We start from the raw sequence: 20,871 nt of genomic DNA, 5'->3' as shown, positions 1-20,871 counted from the left end.
TCTCCTTGCAGGAGATGCCTTCTGGGGAAGAATGCTGTCTGAAGGAACAGAGACAGACAAGCCACGGCACAGCCCTGGGAGCACGGAGGGATGCTCAGTGAAAAAGGGGCCCATCCTCCACTAAGGAGCTGTTGGAAGGAGAGAGGAGACCCCACTTCTCACTGACCACTAGCATTCAGGCCTCTGAAGGCCTGGAGAGACACCCACCCACCCATTCCCTACCCCCCAAGATCATGGAGGGAGCGACACTTGAATGTAGGACGGGGAGGGAGCCCTGTCCCTGCCCCATCAGCTGGACCTTGCTCTGCCCTCACTGACCATGGGTAGGGGGCCTAGAAGTGGGGTTCTTGGCTGTCCTTGGCTTTCAAAGCCAACTTAGCTCTGCCTCCTCCCCCCATGGGCTAAGTCCTGAGGCCCATTCTAAAAGTTGAGGCTGGTTCCAGGAAACCTCTCCTGACCCCTGCCTTTTGGCAGTCCCCCTTTCCCAGTCCCTACCCACTTCCATGGTACTGTAGCTGGGGAGCTCTCTCCCCCTCCTGTGCCTTCTTTGTATATAGGCTTCTCACGGCAACCAATAAACAGCTCCCGGTTTGTACGCTCTGCATCGCCCTCCCTTCACCGCCCCCCCCCCGCCCCGTCCCAACCCCCTGTCCAGTCTGGTGATGTCAAACAGCTGACCCGTAGGTGGAAAAAGGCAGGGGCCGGGATCTGAGAGGCTGGCGAGGTGAAGATGGATGTGGGACGCACCAGTCCCTGCTCTCAGGGACATCCTGATCTAAAGGATGGTCATGGACATCTAGCTGAGATCCAGAACATAAAGTCTGGGAAAACACCTGAGTAGACTGGATAGAATCCAAAATGGCTTCTTGGTGGACAGTGTGCTGGCCCTGGGAGGGAGGTGGGAGGTGGAGGTGGTGGTGTGCCAGGTCCAGAAGAAGCAGAAAGCTACTTGGCTGTAGAAGCAGGTGGTCCTGGATAATGGTGGATGGAGGTTGGATGCCAGGGTGGAGAGCCCAGGGCCCTCATCCAGTGGCTGGATTCAGATAAGAGCCTGCTTTTCTGCCTCAAGCCCACCACTAGACACCATGATGAGTAGATCAGAGGGTGAACCAGTGACTCAAGACTAGAAAGACTGGAAGGTCATGGTGTCTGCCAGTGTCTGGGCAGGAGTACCTGGCGTTGTAGTCTTACGGCCATTCCTCCAAGGGTGCTTCAGTCCCGAGCCCCCATAGCCCACAGCATTGGATCAAGTCCTCTGCTTCCCAAGGTCACTCTTCCCCACAGGCCAGGGAGAACAGAGCAGTTCTGCGTTCCCCGTTACTTCTTTGTCCTAAATTGTGGCATAGGTCCTTCTGTCAGTTGTCCTCAAAGCTATGACGTTTGGAAGACTTCACTGAAGGCTGAAAATCACTACTCAGAGAAGCCTAGTGGCAGATCCTCAATTTTAGCTGCTCCGAGAGCCCACAGACCCAGGCTATCCTCCCAGGAGCCCCACCCGATGTCTGCCTTGGTATCCCCCAACTTGCCTCCCTGCCCTCTGCTGCCCCCACCAGAGCCCACACCTCCCACCCCTCACTTTCCGTGCTGGGCCTGCCCGTTCCAGGGTGAATTAACAGCAGAAGGTCCAATTCCCCCAGAAAAGCCCCAGCCCCTACCCTGAGGTCTCCGATCTAGAAAGCAGAACCCCCAGGTCCTTTTCCAAAACCTGGGTTATTCACTCCGTCAGGAGTAATACTACACGTGGTGTTGGCAAAGCCCAGCTCAGGCTGAGCAGAGCTCAGGCCTACTCAGTCCTGTCCTTTGCGGACACTAACTGCTTAAGAAAAAGGTAGCATCCAGGGATCTACACATCCCTCTGACCAGTTCCACAGGCTCAGCCCCAGTGTGTGTGTGTGTGTGTGTGTGTGACACTGTTTATGCTTGGATGAGAACACAGTCCTCTCTCTCTCTCTCTCTCTCACACACACACACACACACACACCCTGCAGTATAAGTAGTCATTTTCAGGACTGGTGCTATACTTTTATAAAAGAAACATAATGGCAGGGGCACCTGGGTGGCTCAGTCGGCTAAGTGTCCGCCTCTGACTCCCAGCGTCCTGGGTTCAAACCCCTTGAAGGGCTCTCTGCTAAGCAGGGAGTCTGTTTCTCTTTCTCCCTCTGCTGTTCCCCCTGCTTGTGTTCTCTTGTGCTCTCTGTCAAATAAACAAACTTTTTAAAAATCTTGCAAGATTTTATTAAAAAAAAAAGGTAGAGAAGCAGCAATGCCCACTTTATATAAAAGATAATGTCAAGCTTCGAGAATGTCAAGCTTCTGGAGCTCCTTGGAGCTGTAGCACCTCCAAACTCTTCCCAAAGAGGGTCTTGGCTTTTGTATCACTGAAAGGACCCATAAGGTGATCCTCCCCCTCTGGACACAGGTCTGAGTTGCACTTCCTCATTCCCCTCCTGGTTGGATGAGATCATGTGACTAATTCTGGCTAATCAGTTGTGAGCAGGAGGGACATGGCTCAATTCTGAGCTGAGACCGTTGAATGTTGGATGAGAGTCCCCACAGTTCTGCTTTCTTGATTCAGCTGCTGTAGAAGCCTGCCTTGAGATAAAATGTCTATCAGTCTGAGTTCCTGAGAATCTCCCTCCCACGACCAACCTGCCTTGTACATGTAATAGGAAATTTGGGCATGGTGGGTTGGGGAGGAGCTTAACCTCAGCATCATTTAACTTAGCTTGACCGAGCCATCCACTCCCATTATCACCCTGAGACAATCTCTGCAGAAGGAATTTTGCTCCAAGCACGGAGGCCACAATACAGAAGTCCAGCACTAAGGAGAGGATCGTGGGCAATATCCTCTCCTATACCTAGTGTCAGAGTTCACAGCCTTTTCCTCATTACTTACATTTTTTAAAATGTATTTTAAAATGTAAATTTTATTTATTTACTTACTTATTTGAGAGAGAGCAGGGAGAGGGGCAGAGGGATAAGGAGAGACTCCTCAAGCAGATTTCCTACTAAGCCCGGCACGGGGTTCAGTCTCACGATCTTGAGATCATGACCTGAGCCCAAAACCAAGAGTCTGATACTCAACTGAATGAGCCACCCAGGCGCTCCTCCTTACTTAAATTTTGACAATAGTAATAGCTGTTAATGATTAATTGTTTATTACGTTTATAGGCGAGGCACAGGGCCGGGTTGTTGTTGTTGTTTTTTTTAATCTAAGTACCTATTTGCAACTTGAACAGGGCACCCTCCAACATCATGAGTGATTTAATTGCTAGCTGGAAGGATGTTTGGTGGTCCTCCCTGATGACTCTGTGGCATGTCTGCCTGGTGGTCCCCACTCTTTTTTTCCTTCTTTAAATGTGCCTTGTGCTGTGCCCGGTGCTGGAAATAGAGCAGTTAATTATACAGACACAGCCCTGCCCTCCTGGAACTCAAAAGTCTAGTGGAGAAAACAGATGAGTCAGCAGATGATTTCCACTCAGTCTGATAGGAGCCAAATGGTGCTAAGGTTGGGCAGGTCTAAAGAGTCCTTAGAGGTAGCCCAGAACCCAGCCTTGTAGGGCTGGAGACTTGAAGAATGGATAGGTGGCAAGAAGAACAAATGATCCCAATAGAAGAGACAGTATTTGCAAGGGCTTGGAGACTGGAGGCGGGTTCAAGGCAGTAGATAACTATGACTGGGAGTTGAGCAGGGGAATGTGGAGGGGAGGAGGCTGGAGAGTTAAGCCAAAGCAGATCGTGCAAGAGCTGGAAAGGCACCAGTAAGAAGCAGAGAGCCACTGAAAGTCTGTGAGCAAGGGAAGTAACAAGTTCAGATTTGCTTTTGAGAATGATCCCCGAGCCTGTTTCCTCATCTATATGATGGGGATAATAATAGCACCAGAGAGCCTTCTGGAGAATTAAAGGAGATAATGATGCAGACAGTACCTGGCACATAGGTTATTATTCATTCAGCTAAGAGTCCCTTCCGTTGGGAAGCCTCGCGCATTGCTCCGTGTTGACTGTAATCACATTCTGTTACACAGTAACTACTTATTTACTTATGCAGTTACCTCCCAAACTAAGAAATGAAATGATCCAGGGAGAAGACTACCTCCTTATCCTTTCTGTGTTTCCTGTCCCCATGACAACGCCCAGCACATATTGAGCACTCGGTCAGTGGCGCCCAGGGACTGAACAGTGAAAGAGCGAAAACATCAAAGGGACAAGACGGGAGGGGGGCGGAAGGGGTTTCAAAGGGCGGTCAGGGCGTACCGCGTTTCACCACAAGAGCGCGCGCTCTGTTCCGCGGAGAGCTCAGGGCTGCTGGGGAAGGGCGGGCATCCTGGCGCCCAGATCACCTGCCAGGACCTTTCTCTAAGGCAATGCGAAGATCGTCGCTTTCTCAGGTCAAATGAATAGCGAATAATCGAAGTGTTTTGAAAACTGCACCCGCAGCGCCGATGTTAAGGCCTGCCTCTATCACCGTCAGTCCTTAGGGTTTTGACTCCGGCCGTCCTTTCCCGAGCCGCTTGGATCATTGTGGAAGGTGGGGGGGGGGGGGGGGGTGCACGTCTGTAAGAGGGATTAGCATGGTCTTGCATCCTGATCCCTAAGTTTGCAAACTTTCCCAGTCCGAGTCACTGTCATCCGGACTGGGAACCCACCAGATCGCCCCCCTCAAGGAGCGCAAGTGGGTGTCAGGACAAGTGAAACAGGTCCCTTTGAGAGGGAAGCTATCGGGACAATTTCAGGGAAGGCGAGTGAAGGAGATCTGGGAGGGCGCGGGAGAGGAAGAAGTAAAAGGGAGGAGGAATGACGAAACTCTGGGGAGGCAGGGGTTAAGCCGGACTTGGCCCGGAGGAGGAAAGGGCGGAGCCAATGCTCGGGAGGCGGGCTCTCGCCGCGGCTTCGCGAAAACAACAGGCCGCCCGGGGCAAGGACGGGGTTAAGGGGGCGGGTCCAGGGGGGAAGCCACGTGCCGAAGCGAGAGGCGATTGGCTCTGCCGGCGTTGTTTGTGAGCGGCCATTGGCGACGTCGGAGCGCCGCGACGAGCCGATTGGCCGGGGCTTGGAGGACTGCCCGCCCGGGGGGCGGGGAGGAGGCTGCAGGTCCCAGTCGCTGGGCCGGGCTGGGCCGGGCTGGGCCGAGCTGGGCCGAGCTGAGCGCCGGCGCTGCCCGCTGGAGGACCGGAGGCCGAGCCCAAGCTGCGGCCGCCGCTGCCGCCGCCGCCGCCACCATGCGCTGGGTCCGCGCTCTGCTGAAGAATGCGTCGCTGGCAGGAGCGCCCAAGTACATCGAACACTTCAGCAAGTTCTCCCCGTCCCCGCTGTCCATAAAGCAGTTTCTGGACTTTGGTACGGAGTGGGTGGGGTGGGGGCGGCTGGCCGTGGGGGCCCGCGGAGCTCGGGGGGCGGTGAGGGAGGGGGCCCTGGCCTTGAAAATTAACGCGGAGAAGAGAGGCCCTGCGTGACAGGGAAAGGTTGCTGGGGTACAGGCAGGGAAGAGTTAAGGCGGTGGGGGGAGGAGGGGCAGGAACTGTCCCTGAAAGGGTTAAGGTATCCTGGGGAAAAGCTCTATACTGGGCTGTCAGTGGGAAGTGGGGGCACTGAGAAGGAGGGGTCTAAGTATCTCCCTGGGCTTTGTGAAAGGTCTTGTCCAGTAAGGCACAGCAAGGAGGTGATGTTAGGGCAGGAAGGGAGTGGGGTATATCCAGACAGAAAGGGTTAATGGTGGTTGTCCTAGTGACTCAAGAGTGTTGGAGAAGAAATGGGGCTGGGATGCTGGTGGGAGTAACAAACAAGGCGGGATTAGGAGGTGCAGACAGCTGGAAGGAGACCTGGGCTGGGGTGGGCACCCTGGGGTCAGGTGGGGACCCAGCTCTTTAAGAAAAATGTCAACAGGAGGGAGGTGGCTGATGAGCACACCCCGACCCACTGAAGAAACCCCAGCTGGCCCAGTAGGCAAGGACACTTGAAGAGCAAATCTGTTTGGGCCTGGCTTCCTGTCCCCAACCCGGTGGAGGCCTGGAGCACCATGAAGTGGAGTCAGAAGGCTTGCAGCCTTGGCAGCCCCTAGATTCCTGGGCCAGTTCACCCACCATCAATGCCCTGGGGTTGCCTCTGGAGCAGAAGCAAGGCTGTGCCACTGTGGCCACTGAAACAGGCATTGTGTGGGCCCTGTCCCCTGTCTGTCTACGCGGCATTTCCCTGGTGCCAGCTGGGGATTAGGACGGGGTGCCCAGGTCTCTCCGGAGTTGAAGAGACAGTGCCTGGCTCAAGTTACAGCTGCGTCACTGAGGGGAGAGTGTGGGGAGGAGGCAACCAGGACACAGGGCCCCTGTTCTTCAGGACTTGTCTGCCTGTCCCCCTGCCCTGTTTGAGCTCCCCCCATGTAGAAAAGCCCCCTGGGCCCGCTGTCAGCGACCAGTAGCTGTCCAGTCCAAACTGGACCCCAATTATAGAAATGGGCTGGGTGAGGCTTACAGTAGAGTTTGGTCCACTTGTAGTGCAGAGGGGGAAACAGATCTTCAGAAGGGTAGTCACATGCTCTAGGTGGCAGACTTGGTGGCAGGAAAGCAGAACTTAGACTAGCATCTAGCTCTTCTGACTCTGGGCCGTGGCCTTGGTCTACCACTCCCGTCTTCATCTTGAAGCCAGACCAAGGACCAAGACATTTGGGCTCCCATCCTTGGGCTCTGTGTGCCTCCCATGTGGGCATTAATGCAGGGACAGCTCTACGTTAGTCAACGAGACCAGCCTGGGTGAAGACAGACTGGGCCAGAAAGAACGCTGGGGCCCCACAGATGCCATGGGCCAGGCACAGTGCCCCTCAGCCAGGCCCAGACCTGGGAAGGCATGGTCTTCCCGGGTTCCTCTGCCCACTGGATCCACCCCGCTCTACTCCTTCCACCTCTCAAAGCGAGTGTCTGCTAGGCGAGGCAGAAAGTGAAGAAGGGAGGTAACTGAGGCCAGAGCTGGCTCCAGATGGGCCTGGGAGTGGCACTGTCCCCTGTGGTTGAAGGCAAGCAGGCTTGGGGTGGGGGTACACAAACTTGGAAAGGGTTGGGCAGGGTGGCGTGGCGGTGGGCGCACTGCAGGAGATCAAGAGAGCTGCTCTGCTCTGTGCCCTTGGTCACTTCTCTGAACCCTCAGGAAATGAAGGATTTAATCGACCTGACCTCTGGCTCCCGTGGTTTGCAGGTCTGTGGGCTCACCTCTCTCTCTCCCTCTCTCTCTCTCTCTCTCCCTCCCTCAGGGTCCAGCAATGCCTGTGAGAAGACCTCATTCACCTTCCTTAGGCAGGAGCTGCCTGTGCGTCTGGCCAACATCATGAAAGAGATCAACCTGCTTCCTGACCGAGTGCTGAGCACACCCTCGGTGCAGCTGGTCCAGAGCTGGTGAGACCCCCAGCCAGGTCCCTGTACCTCCCACTCTGCTGCCAGATGCCCCTGGGCTCCCAGAGTCTCTGTGCTCTCAGCAGCCTTGAGGGGGGTGGGGACAGAGGGGAAGCACAGGGGCTCCAAGAGGCTGGAGAGTTGCCCCAAGGTCAAGTGGAATACTAGGCAAGAGCAGGGAGTGAGCTAAAGCTCCTAGCCTCCGTGTTTACCAGCCCTATGCTTACCACTCTTCCTTTCTCCAGAAACCCAGGGTCCACCCGGGGAATTGTTTTCACAGCCAAAACCCAAACCATGCCAGTATCAGCGTCTACCACCAGCTCTGGTTCTGAACACCCAGCACCTATTAGGTCCTACTTACCTGGGGACAGGCCACATTATAGGGAAACAGAAACAGGAAGAAACGAATTTTCACATGATATAATCCAAGCTACAAGTCAGACTGTTTTGGATGTTGAGAAACACTCAGACGCAGGGATGGCATCGTACCCAGCCCCGAGAACTTTGGAGGGGCAAAGACCAAAAGTTGCTCTGGTAGCAGAAGGAAATCCTCAGTAAAGCTTCCTCTAGAAGTCTTCCCAGGTTAAGTAATTGAATGACAGACACCAACGGCTGGTCACATGAGGAACAAACAAGAGTTTACTGTGTGATTGGGCACGCCGATGGCGAATCCTGGTTGGTCTTTGGTGGCCCCTGTGCCAAAACGCTTCGCTGGTTCTCCTGGCTATGGTGCATCGTGGCTGTGGTCCCCTGTTGGATTTAGGAGCAGGGGTCCGCACCTGCTGCAAGCCCAGTGCCGTGTCGGAGGCAGGAAAGCAGCAGCAGGTACACTCCGGGAGCTACAGAGATGGTAGATGGTGGTGGGAGCAGGGAGCTTACAAAGAGTTACTTTTACTGAAGAACGAAAATGTTATTGAAAAAGTCACATGGGTTGGGGCTTTTTTCCTCCTCATGGTGGAAGTATAACATGTCCGCCTGGACATTTGGAAGACACGGGAAAACAGACCGAAGAGAGTGCCAGCCACTACCCTCCACGCCATAACCAAACACTAGTCGGGTTTCAGAAGGTCGTAGTGGTGTGCTTCTAGCATCATTTCTATGCATGGATGTACGCAGAGGCAGGACTTACTCTGGTTTAATGAGATTCGGGAAGGACAGTGGCGGTGCACAAGGCCAGGCTCCTAGCAGGCGCACACTGGGTGTCAGGTGAAGCAGAGAGTTGTGGGGAAGTTGAAGTGGACGCATAGAGGAGGTGACACGTCTCCAGGCCTTCCAGGGGGCCGGAGTGAGCCTAGACCTAGAAAGACGGGAAGGGCATTCCAGGCCTCGGAGCTGCCTGTGCCCGGGCGTGGAGGCAGGCAGGGGCCCAGTGAGGGCCTCTGGGACCTGACTCTGTGCCAGCAGCACTGTTTGGTGCAAGCTGTGAAGGGGGACAGGGACAGAGGGCAGGGACTGGCATTCCTATAGCCCAACCAGGTCACCCCTCGCTGGGCCCTGGCCCTCGGAGGTGTGGGACATCTGAGCCAAACAGCATTTCCCAGCGCGGGGTGGTGGGGAAGTCATGGTGTGGAGACAGAAGGTGCCATCTGTTTGCCCACTTATCCTCCAGCTCTGCCCGGTTGACTGGCCTGGCTGCCTCTCTGGCGAGCCCCTGATGCCAGGACAGGCCCTTTCGTGCCCCTCCCTGGACGCTGTGTTCCTAGGAGAGCTGGGGGATGCGTGTCGGGATGTGGGGGAGCGGGGAGCTGCTGAACTGCCTGTGACTCCCCCAGGAGAGGCCATTTCTGAAAACCAGATACGCATGTATGGGCTGGGCCTGGCCTTTCTTCCCTTGAAGCTTCTAAATCATGCCCAGGAACAGCAGGACAGAGCGAAGTTAGACAAGAGAGAGCACTTCCCGGTGGTTGATTCAGCTGAGAACAGGCCGTGGGATTGCTAGAATGTCCTGACACACTGACCAGAGCCTGCTGAGGTTGTTTCCGGGGAATGGGCGTCATTGGCTGCAGCAAGAAAGCCTGAGGCCCGAAGGGAGGAGGGACTTTGTGCTGGGGATGAGGTGGCCGCCTGTGAGAGAGGGCAGACCCCCTCTAGGAGAACCTGCTGCCGGCTTGAATGCAGAAGTGGTGGCGGTGGGCAGGTTGGCACGAGAGGAGGGGGGGCAGCATACCAAGGAGCCTGGCAAGAGGGCCTCTACCCTCAGAGGCTGATGAGTAAGGAGCGAATGCTCCCCTTTGGAAAATAGAAAAGTCTGGTATAAATGCTGTTCGTAGTGGAAGTGATACGAAGTGGGGAGGCTGGTGGAGTTATTACTCAGCTGCAGTGAGGTTCTAGGCAAGAGTCACTGAGGATGAGGTGAGCATTCCTGGGGGGTTTTTTGGTTTTTTTTTTTTTTTTAAGATTTTATTTATTTGACAGACAGAGGTCACAAGTAGGCAGAGAGGCAGGCAGAGAGAGAGGAGGAAGCAGTCTCCCCACTGAGCAGAGAGCCCGATGTGGGGCTCGATCCCAGGACCCTGAGATCATGACCTGAGCCGAAGGCAGAGGCTTTAACCCACTGAGCCAGCCATGCGCCCCAAGCATTCCTGGTTTTAAATAAACCTGGTGAATTGTTTCAACCAGACAGACCTGGTGTGGAGGGAGCCCGTTTTGGAGGTGCCTAGAAGGCAGTAGGAAGCCGTGGCTGTTGACTTCACTGTCAGCGTGCTCACCTTGGAGGTGTGGCTTTGCTGCTTGCTGGACCCTTAATCCTTGGCAGACCCGCGGCCTCTCTGAGCCTCAGCTTTCTCACCTGTAAAATGGGGATCTGCTCTGTTTCTAAGGGCAGATGCTACCGTTTGATGCAAAAGTGTGCAGAACTGTGTCAACACAAGCCATGTCCCCGAGCTTCGCCATAGATGTGAGTGTGGCCAAGGTTCTCTGGGACAATGTGGTCCTCACAGTGATGGTGATGGTGAAAGCAAGCAGACCTGGAGGGCCTGTCATGCGTCAGGTACTGTTCTAGGCATGTCCACATGTTCCCTCAATTAGCCTTCCTGACAGCCTTCTGTGGGAGGCCTTGTCATTTCTCCCATTTCATAGATGAGCAGACTGAGGTTCAGAGAGGTTAGGACATGTGTGTGAGATCACTCAGGCAGCAGGTGGGAGAGCTGAGACTCCTGCTAAGGCTGTGTGACCTGGTGGCCGCACTTGTGAGCAGAGAGGTCCGAGTGCTGGGTTCTGGGGCGGTGACCCGGATCAGAGATTGCCAAACTCCCCGAGCGAGGCCTTGGGAGGGTAGGGTTCACCTTAGTGGAATGCGCTTGCTGGCTTGGGATGTGAGAGCACGAGCAGGCGAGAAAGGCAGTGTCAGGAGGGCGTGGAGCTGGTAGGAGCATGCTTCCAGAAAGTGGGGGTTAAGTGAGAGTCGCAGGGTAGAATCAGAGGACAGTGAGTCTCCTGTCACAGAGGTCTTGCCGGGGCTGTAGGGAAAAGGGCTAGAGGCAGTGTGGCCAGCAGTCTCTCATGATCTCTCCCTCCAATGGGCAAACCCAGCCTGCAGGAGACCTGCACCCCCACCCTGTGGGAACCACAGCCCTTGAGAAGAACCAGTGCCATGGCGGTGGCCCCAGGGGCCGGTGCCGCGCCAGGCATGGAGTTGGGGTTGGAATCTCACCCTCGCTGAACCCCTTGGCCTCTCTTTCCATAACTGGAGTCGAGACTGAAGATGTCAGAGTGGTACTGCTGTGAACCCCATTTTCGAGCCAGGGACCGGAGTGGCTCAGTGGCCTCTGTGGGGCACAGCCAGCCACGGGACCCAAGTGTGCCTGGCTCAGGGCCTGCACTCAGCTCCCCCGCAGAAAGCAGCTTCCAGACGAGGGACAGGTCTGCCACCGCCCCCTCCTCACATAGCCACTGCCTTGTTCACGCTCCTTATCTGCCACGGCTGTGGGCGCTAGTGCATGGTGTGCACACACACACACACGCTTACACATGCTACCGGTTACACGCCCCCTCCACCTCCCCACACAGTCCACCCCCTGCCTCCCGAATCGGCTCTGGGCAGGCTTGAAAGCCTCAGAAGGCAGGAGGCCTGGGCGGCCTGATTTGGGGCTGAGGTGAGCAGGCGCAGGCCTTTCCTGGGGCAGCTACATTGGGTCACCACTGCCTGCTGGGCCTGCTCTGTCCAGCTGACGGTGGAGGTAAGCACCACATCTGTCATTACACCAGGCTTCAGGCCTCCTAGGTCCAAGCCCTGTTCTTTCCCTTCAGGTCAGCGAGGTGGGCAGCCCAGCAGCCAGTGTTCCTCCTCAGTGTCTCCCCCTTTAGGACCAGATCTTTCCTGAGAGTGACATCTGGGGTGCCAGGCCTTGGCGGGCTCCACGCCAGGGCCAGCATCCTCTGGGAAGATCCTTCCCATCTTGTTGCCTCCCTGCCGAGAGCCCATGTGGAACTACTCCCTGGAAGGAACAGCCCTTCGAGGGAGGCAGGCAGGGGTCCTCACTGTGGTTCATCGTCCAGGAGACGGAGGCCCGAGGCTGGCAGCCCTCCCCCTGCCGTGCCGGCGGGCACTGCCCATTGTCCATCCATCCTGCTGCCCTTTGCTCTACTTCCTGGCCGTGTGACCAGGCCCCGCTTCTGTTCCCTGGGGCCTGTTAGGCAGCCTCAGGGGTGGTGCCGGCAGCTAGCCCGCTGTCCCCAGCCCTGCACCTCCTGGCCCAGCAGGCAGGGCCTCCTAGCTCCCACCCCTCTGTCCCTGCCTGCCCCCCCAGCTCTTCCCCACCCCCATCTTAGGAAGGGGTTCTGAGCCCTGCTGTCCAGCTGGTTTCCTCCCCTCCCTCTACGTACCCCAGCCTTACACACTTGCAGGTTCTCTCCCCAAATCCCCTCACCATCCCAGACTCAGGAGCCTGAAGCTTGATTCTGGGCTTGGGGGCAGGGGCAGGGCAGGGATTTGGAGGCACATTGCCTGCGAGAGAGAAGTCCGGCTCTGCACGGAGACCGCCTCCTCTGTAGAATGGGGGCAGCACGAGCACCCACCGCACAGGGTGTCACGGAGGCCAGACTAGGGCAGCCGGCAGGCACAGAGCTGAGCGCTGTCCGAGGCCGGGGGCAACCGGGGCAACCGTTGCATCGGCAGCCACGCTGTCAGGGCCGGTGTGGATGGTGAGCGGTTGGCCATGAGGTGTCGGTGGGGAGTCAGACAGACATCGGTTTGAATTCCAGTGCTGCCCCTCACTGTGGGGCCTGGGCCATATCACCTGCTTTCTCTGAGCCGGTTTCCGGCTACAAAAAGGGCACTACCCCATGCTCCGCAAAGCTGCTGGGGGAGGGGAGACCCTGGGTATACTCTGGGCACAGGCAGGCACTAGCAGGCACCTACCCTCCAGGAAGCTTGAGGCCCTGCCTTTGGGGCGCCTCTCTGATTGTCTGCTGTGGCTGAAGGGATGGGGGAGACTGGTCTCTCCTTCCGGGTGGGGAGGGCAGGCAGGGAGCACCAGGGCTGGGACGGCCCCGTTCATGCCATCCACAGCATGAAGGCTGTCCAGAGCAGGACTTGGAACCTGCAGCCAGTACGACCAGGAGGAGGGTGTTGGGTACCCTGTGGGGGCTCAGAGGACATGCTCAGCAGTGGCCGGTGTGTAAACCACCATTCGTAACAGGCGCATGCATCCCGAGAGTGCTCACTGCGTGGCAGGCACAGGGCTGAGTATCACCTTTGGCCCTCACCGCAAGGCAGTGATGGAAGGAGCTACGAAACCTCCACTTCCCTGAGGTGGAAACTCAGGCCCAGAGAGGCTTCATGACTTACCCAGGTCACACAGCCCCGAGGGACAAGCCAGGACTGGGACTCAGCAGAGCCAGCGCCCCCCACCTTCTCCTCTAGTGTCCAAAGTGAGAGCAGCAGGGGAGAGGTGAAGGGGGACGGGTGCTCTGGGCAGAGGGGCCCTCAGGGACGCCGAGGTGAGCATTCTGAGCAGACACGGTGCAGGGCAGTGACAAGAGTGTGGGGGACTGAGTCTCACCACACCGCCTCCCAACCTGATGACTACTTCGGGCCTCAGTTTAGGGGCCTGTGAAATGGGGCTAATTTCTGCCTTTCTGACCTGCCAAGGTCAAAGCACTGTTGTACACAGGAATGCATGTACCATATAAGGCCCTTTTCTAGAGAGACCCTTAGGCCACAGAGCTCTCTGTCCCAGGGCTCTTGGCAGCCCCCGCCTCCTGCTGGCTGCAGATGTTTCTGCCAGAGTGTGGCCATCTCCAGAACAACCCGTGGACTGGGCATGGTAGCGGGGGAACAGTGGGGGTTCTGTCTTACAGGAGCAGGGGTACAGTAGCTCTAGGTTGGCGCTGTCTGCTGCCACAGGCTGGCCCCCTGCTTCCCAGCACTCCCTTGGTTCCCCAGCTCTTCTAGGTCCTGGGGCAATTCGGCCTCCCACCAGGCCTGCAGATGGGGGGCTGTGGGGGTCCGCACACTCCTGCTGGGCCTTTGGAGTAGAGTGGACTGTCTTGGCTCTCCGTGGGCTCTGCCCCCCGACCCCTGCCACAGTCAGAGCTGGGCATGCCTTTCCCCACTTCTGTGTCCTTCCCACCCCCCTGTTTGAAATCTACTTCCTTAGGCAGACCACACGGCCCCTGAGCAGGTGCCCAGAACGGTAGGCACTAATCTTCACTGAGCCCCCGCTCTGTGAAGTGCCCTGGGCCAGTCACTCTGCCAGGCGTGCCCCAGGGGATGCAGCGGGAACCCTGGGGGACAAATACTAGGATCAGTTTCCGTGAAGGGGCTCCAGGAGGTTAAGCGACTTGCCCCAGCCTTCCCTCCTGGCCAGTAATCCACGAGACCCCGGGGACGGGATGATCCCTGGTGCCCTCCGAAGACTGCTATTCTTAGATTGCACAGCAGAGGTGCTAGGAGGGGGACCGGCAAATGAGAGATGTTCTTGCATAACTTACTGTGTTGTCAGGGAGACTCGCATGCAGATGAAATGAATTGAGAAAAAGTGTGGTGTAGCCTGTCGGGCAGGGTGGCTCTGTGTGGGTAGGGGTGAGGCAGGCGCGGGGGCAGCTGAGTTCGTTGGGAAGGGAGCCCGGCTTGGCCTGGAGCTGAATGGCACCCCCTCCAATGCACACAGGTATGTCCAAAGCCTCCTGGACATCATGGTGTTCCTAGATAAGGACCCGGAGGACCATCGTACGCTGAGCCAGTGAGTGAAGGCCCCAGTGGGGGGTCAGGAGGGCAGGGGCAGGCGAAGGGCCCTGGGTCACAGCCCCGAGGCAGAAATGTGCAGGAGGATGGGAGAAATGATCCCTGTCCTCACGGATATGTAGTCTGAGGGTGAATTAGCCCCTGGCCTCCATGGCCCTGGGTCTGATTAGGGAGATCCAAGCTCCTGCCGCTGAGGGGCTCCCCTGGCCATCGGGCAGGTGGTGGGACACTCAGGGCGGGCTTGGGAAGCAGCAGGGAGGACACTGTGTCTCTCAGGTTGGGAGGGGTCCTATGAACAAAGACTGGTGGAGAGGAGGTCAGAAGTGGGGAGAGTCTGGGGGCGCCCCCAGTTTGGGACTAAACAGCCATGCCCTGCAGGTTCACGGACGCCCTGGTCACCATCCGGAACCGCCACAACGACGTGGTGCCCACCATGGCGCAGGGCGTGCTGGAGTACAAGGACACGTACGGTGATGACCCGGTCTCCAACCAGAATATCCAGTACTTTCTGGACCGCTTCTACCTCAGCCGCATCTCCATCCGCATGCTCATCAACCAGCACAGTGAGCAGGGCCGGGGTGCTTGGGACCGAGCGCACCTCCCTGGCTTCATGGTGGCCTGAGTGGGGGTGGTGGGTAGGAGGGAAGCCCCACCAACAGCTCCCTGCCTTCTCGCCCGCAGCCCTGATTTTTGACGGCAGCACCAACCCAGCCCACCCCAAACACATTGGCAGCATCGACCCAAACTGCAATGTCTCCGAGGTGGTAAAGGGTAAGATGTCCCCACCATGCTGGCCCACAAAGGAGCCCCAGAGACCCCCTCTGGCTGCCTTGCCAGAGGATGTGCCGTTCCCCCGTGGGTAGGGGCCTCGTCTGCTTGGGTTTAATGTTGGGGATGCCTTGTACCAGGAGGACTGCCTGTTGGGTGAACCATCCCATTCCCTGAATAGCTACTATCTTCTCTCAGATGCCTACGATATGGCCAAGCTCCTGTGTGACAAGTATTACATGGCCTCGCCCGACTTGGAGATCCAGGAGATCAACAGTGAGTGAGGGAGGCTCTATGTGTGTGTGTGTCTGTGCGTGTGTGTGTGTGTGTGTGTCTGTCTGTCTGTCTAAGGGCTCTGGAGAGAAAGATGAGATGGGGAGTCAGGAAAAGAACGAGGGGAGGGGGAAAAAAAAAGGAAAAGAACTAGTTGGGACAGAAGCAGAGCTATTATTGACATATTATTAGCAGTATTATTACTAATACATTTGCTAAGTAAACATTGTTAAACAGTAAACATGCCACAGAAGGTCGCTCTTCTCATGGAGGTCACGTTCTTGATGCTAGGGAGGCTGGGGAAGGGGGCCATTAGCCAGTGAGCAGATAACCCACAAGCTAATTTCAGATGGTGACAAGTGACAGGGAGGAGACAAGATGAGATCACGTGACAGCGATGAGGAGGAGCAGTGTATTTACTAAGGTGTCGGTTTGGGTGCCTTTTCAGAATCCAGGCGACAGTGGCATAATTAAGAGAGGTTTCCCTCTTTGAAGCCCCTGGGGTGGGACAGTCGGCTCCCCACCCTTATGTCTTGGCTCCAGCTGGAGAAGGGGAAGGGGTTGGAGACAGAGGCGAAGGCATGCAGGGCCCATGGGCCACAGACAGGAGCTGGGGTGTTGTGTGCGGCAGGGAAGCCCGTTGAAGGGTTCGAAGCACGGTGATGCCAGGGTCTGATGTTTGTTTAAAGATACTTAGAGGTTGGAGAGGGTGGGCAAGACCTCAGGAAGACCAGTTAGGAGGTCACTGCAGGAATCCAGGGGACAGAAAGGCAGCAGAGATGGAAAGAAGGGGGTAGATTGGATAAATATTTTGGAGGTGGAGAGGTTAGGACTTGCTGAGGAACCAGGGTTTTAGGGGAAAGGAGGATCAGCGATCTGGAAGTTTCCCTACCCTTTCCCCCACTACCTGTTCCTCAGCCACCCCCTGCCTGTGTGCCACAAACCTGAGGGCTTTTGTGCCTGGAAGTCACGCTGCCCACATCTTTAAGGCCCAGTTCAAGTCCAGATCCTCCGAAAAGCCTTCCTGGACTTTCCAGAAAACATGATTAGGCACCCAGCCCCCTGGGGTATACCTCTGTCACGCACTGTCACTGGCTGAATGAATTGGAGGCATGGGGCACCCACGTGGCTCGGTTGGGCGTCTGCCTTTGGCTTGGGTCATGATCCCGGGATCCTGGGATGGAGCTCCGCATTGGGCTCCCTGCTCAGTGTGGGCAGCGGTGGTGGTGGGGGGGATCCGCCACTCCCTTTCCCCCTGCTTTTGCTGTCTCTCTCTCTCTGTTAAATAAATAAAATCTCTTCAAATAAATGAATAAATAACTTGGGGGCAGAGATGGAAGGACAGAGACAGGCCACGTTCCTTCAGTATCCCTAGGGTCAAGCACAGGGCCTGGCACGTAGCTCTGGGTACCATACCCAAGGTTAAAGTCACTCAGGCCTTTGTCTAGACTTAAATTTCCGAGACCGTAGGGCTAAATTTTATTCATCTTTATGCCCTGCTGCCCAGCACAGGGCCCGAGATTCCTTCATTTGCTAATCCATGCCCAGTCATTGAGCCCCTGCTGCAAACAGAGCTCTGTGCCAGGCACCAGGAGAAGACACACAGCCCCTCACACCAAGAAGCTCTTGAGGCTAGAGCGATCCTCGAGAGGCAGAGTGCTGGGGTCAGAACCGTGTGCGGCAGCCCTCCCCTCTCCCCACTGGATTTAAAAGCTCTCCAGGGCCTCTGGGGTCCAGGTGAATGCTAGTAGACTGGATGTAGGCTGGATAGATATTTTTTGAATGGATGAAGGGGCTACAGGAACAGTGGGTGAGTGGAAGGCTGAATCTGGACTCCGAATTCATGGGTAGACGGGATGGATGGATGTTGGGACAGATGCGTAGTTGAGGGACAGTTGGATGGTTGAATGGACGTTGGAAGGGTAGCTAGAGGAATTAGGGGATGTTGCACGGATATAATGGTTGGATGGATGGACGAACAGGTGGATGGACAGACACCGTGTGATGGATGGATACCGTATGGATAGACAGGTGGGTGAACAAATGCTAGAGGATAAATGGGTGATTGGTTGAGTGCTGGGTGCTAGGTGTTGCGTCAGTGAACGCTGAATGGTGACCTCTTGACAATTTCCTGATCCTCGGTCTTGACTTCCCCAGCAGCGTCCAACTCTGAACAGCCAATTCACATGGTCTATGTCCCCTCTCACCTCTACCACATGCTTTTCGAACTCTTCAAGGTAAGGGGGCGGGGATGGTCCTCTGCAGCCTTGGGGGATGGTTAGGGCTAGGCCACTCTCACTCATCTCTTCTGCCTCTCCCTCCACAGAATGCCATGCGTGCCACTGTGGAAAGCCATGAGTCCAGCCTAGTCCTCCCACCTATCAAGGTCATGGTGGCCTTGGGTGAGGAAGATCTGTCCATCAAAGTATGTGGCCCTTGATTTGGGGGCCGGAGAGCAGTGGGATGGGGACTTGCGCCCCTGCCAGGAGATGGGCTCAGAGGAGACCCTGGGGATGGGGACGACCAAGAGGTCAGGGGTGTCAGGGCGGGGGCGTGAGCACTGAAGCCATGTCCGTCTCCCCCAGATGAGTGACAGAGGTGGGGGAGTTCCCCTGCGGAAGATCGAGCGACTCTTTAGCTACATGTACTCCACGGCACCCACCCCCCAGCCCGGCACCGGAGGGACCCCACTGGTGAGATGGTTTCCCTCCAGTGCCCCCTGCCTCCTAAGGCCTCCTGCCTTTTCTCCTCTTCTCATCAAACTGTCACTCTCCCCGTCTCTCACCTCCTCACCTCCTGTGGGCTTTGTTCTTGTGTAGCTGTAGGAGCATCGGTCACCTCTCCCAGTCTGGGCCCCCCTGCTCCTCCCACACCCCCCAGACTGCAGCAACCCCCCCATCTGAGCTGCGGGTGTCTGTCTGTCTCTCCTCATTTCTCCCAGTGGCACCCCAGAGTTCACTCATCAGCAGCTCTGTCATTCCCAGGAGAGCAGGTGGGGCTGGGTTTGGGAACTTGAGACTGAGGAGCCCCGAGACCTGTCCACACCCGCTGGCTCCCAGGGCTGAGCTCCTCTGTCACCCCTGTTGACTACCACCCGCGGCTGGGACTGCTCAGCCTTTCTGGCTCCACCAGACTGACTGCCCTGGGAATCCTTTGGCCCGACCCCAACTCAGCATATTGGTGCCTTTGCTGCGGGAGGCCCAGACCCGCCTCCTGGTCACTCTCCCTTCCCGCCCCCTTGTAGGCTGGCTTCGGGTACGGGCTCCCCATCTCCCGCCTCTATGCCAAGTACTTCCAGGGAGACCTGCAGCTCTTCTCCATGGAGGGCTTTGGGACCGATGCGGTCATCTATCTCAAGGTGAGGGTCCTGGTGCGGGGACCAGCTCGCGGGCTGTGCTGGCAGGTCAGCCTGCTGCTAGGTTCCATCTCCACCCCTCCACTCCTTCCAGACTGAGAATCAGAGCAAAGCTACTGTTCCCGGCCTGCAGACATCCCCACCTCGGCAGGCAGTTTAAGGAAGTCCTTGGTCTGTGACTAGGACCCCTGTTTTGGGGACCTTTGACTTCTTATATGCAGAAGGAAGGGGGGCTGCCATAGAGAACTTGTCATTCAGCTCAGGACCAGACTGAGACCCAGAGTTCGTGATCTTGTTCAAGGTCACAGTCCACCTTACCTCTGCCTCCCTGACCCTTTGAGTGAGTAGCCTTCTGGAACGGGCAGGAACGAGGCACAGAAGGGACAGGTCCTTTCCTGGGTCTTTCTGGGCCAGGGTTCGTTGTCTCAGCCAGTGTGTGGCACCTAGCTGGGCTGACTCAGACACGGCGCAGGTCATGGTCTGACACCCCCACAACCCACCCCGGGAAAAGGGTGATTGACCAAGACGTGGGTGAGGCACTGGGAAGGAGGATGGGCTGACCCTGGTGCTCTCCAGGCCCTGTCCACGGACTCAGTGGAACGCCTGCCCGTCTACAACAAGTCAGCCTGGCGCCACTACCAGACCATCCAGGAGGCTGGCGACTGGTGTGTGCCCAGCACAGAGCCGAAGAACACGTCCACGTACCGGGTCAGCTAAGGGCTGCCCTGCTCCCCTGCACCTGAGAGGACGGACTGTTGTCTCTGGGATTGGCCACCACGGTGACCCTCCTCTTCCCCTGCCTCGTTGGGGGAGGGCTCTCTCTAATGACCAGCTTCTGTCTCTTTGGAAGTCACTGCGTTGACCAGTCTGTGGTCTAAGTGCCAATCTCCATCTTCCTGGAGACCCCTTGGTGGTCTCCCTGGTGTTTGGTCTCTGTGGGCGGTGCCTAAGGATGGGGGGACGTCTCCATCATGATGTGGGGGGCTGTCCCAGAGTCATGTTTCCATGGCAGTGCTCCTTCTGAGACCAGAGCTGCCACTTTTCTTCCGGGGGTCCTGGGTCCCCCTCACTGCCGTCCATAGCCCTGACCTTCCAAGCGGACACCCTGCTTGCCTTATCCCCCACCCCGGCCCATGCAGGGACTCCAGTCCTGGCCCAGGGTCAGCGCTAGCCAGGGGCCAGTGTCCCTGGGTAGAGAAAGGGGTTGCCCCCTCGGGCCCCTGTTTGGGGACATGGTCCTGCAGCCTCTCCCTCTACCCTAGGCTTGAAGGTGAAGGTTAGGAGGGGACAGTTCTCACTCAGAGCACACCCTTAAAGTGGAGGACCTGGGGAGGACCCAGAGATCAGCTGTTTAGCCACACTGGTCAGAGCCCCTCAGGCGCCTCCCGAGGCCCTCCCCAGCATGTCCTCACACGTACACGGCCCCTTGCCCACCCCACACCCACACGGTCCCGCCTGAGCTCCAGACCCCCGCTCCCCCCGTGCCTGGACATGCACGTGCTTGGGGTGGCTTTCTCCCTAGAATGCTCTATGTACATAGTTAGTTTTGTAGCACCGAAAAGTCCCCACCCTTCCCCTTAGCACACGGGGGTTAAAGTGGTGTGCTCCTCCCAGTGGCTGTGACGATGACTGTGACATCCGCAGTAAAGAGGAGATTGAATGAGACCGTGGCCTGGCTGCTTTCCTGGGGTGGGAGGGGGAGGGGAGAGATCCACAGGCACAGAGGCACGCAGACCAGACCGCAGACCCTGTGACTGCCGTATGACGCACTTGGGATACCCAGCCCAGGGCATGACTTGCGTCCCACAAGCACACCGCCAGGCAGAGCCATCCCTTCAGGACACCTGACACGGCAGCCCCGGGGAGCAGATGTGTCACCCCTCCACGCTCAGGGCCCGGCACTGCCTCGCGCC

At 57.1% G+C, this 20,871-nt stretch overlaps 1 protein-coding gene across 2 annotated transcripts; it reads left to right on the top strand.

Annotated features, from left to right (window-relative positions):
- Window positions 1-5,082: 5,082 nt before the first annotated feature.
- PDK2 (pyruvate dehydrogenase kinase 2) lies at window positions 5,083-20,623 on the top strand. Of its 2 annotated transcripts, none has more exons than XM_032319636.1 (11): window positions 5,083-5,337; window positions 7,238-7,379; window positions 14,489-14,560; window positions 14,941-15,125; window positions 15,244-15,333; window positions 15,529-15,606; window positions 17,761-17,840; window positions 17,930-18,028; window positions 18,189-18,296; window positions 18,848-18,961; window positions 19,535-20,623. In XM_032319636.1, the coding sequence occupies exons 1-11, from the start codon at window positions 5,220-5,222 to the stop codon at window positions 19,673-19,675; spliced, it is 1,227 nt and encodes a 408-aa protein (XP_032175527.1). In that variant the 5' UTR covers window positions 5,083-5,219; the 3' UTR covers window positions 19,676-20,623. The 2 variants fall into 2 exon arrangements, with proteins under 2 accessions (XP_032175527.1, XP_032175528.1); XM_032319637.1 differs by having other exon boundaries at window positions 5,084-5,337; window positions 17,764-17,840.
- Window positions 20,624-20,871: the final 248 nt, after the last annotated feature.

Source organism: Mustela erminea, chromosome 18 (assembly GCF_009829155.1).
Source record: "Mustela erminea isolate mMusErm1 chromosome 18, mMusErm1.Pri, whole genome shotgun sequence".
In the NCBI taxonomy this organism is placed as follows: domain Eukaryota; kingdom Metazoa; phylum Chordata; class Mammalia; order Carnivora; family Mustelidae; genus Mustela; species Mustela erminea.
Note: the sequence above shows the minus strand (reverse complement) of the source record. Positions and strands in the feature narration are given on the sequence as shown.

Excerpts from the sequence above, each read along its gene's own strand:
- PDK2 (XM_032319636.1), top strand. The coding sequence starts at position 5,220 with ATGCGCTGGGTCCGCGCTCTGCTGAAGAATGCGTCGCTGGCAGGAGCG. Across the intron at positions 14,561-14,940 it reads GACCATCGTACGCTGAGCCA|GTTCACGGACGCCCTGGTCA; the intron begins GTGAGTGAAGGC and ends CATGCCCTGCAG. Across the intron at positions 15,607-17,760 it reads GGAGATCCAGGAGATCAACA|CAGCGTCCAACTCTGAACAG; the intron begins GTGAGTGAGGGA and ends TGACTTCCCCAG.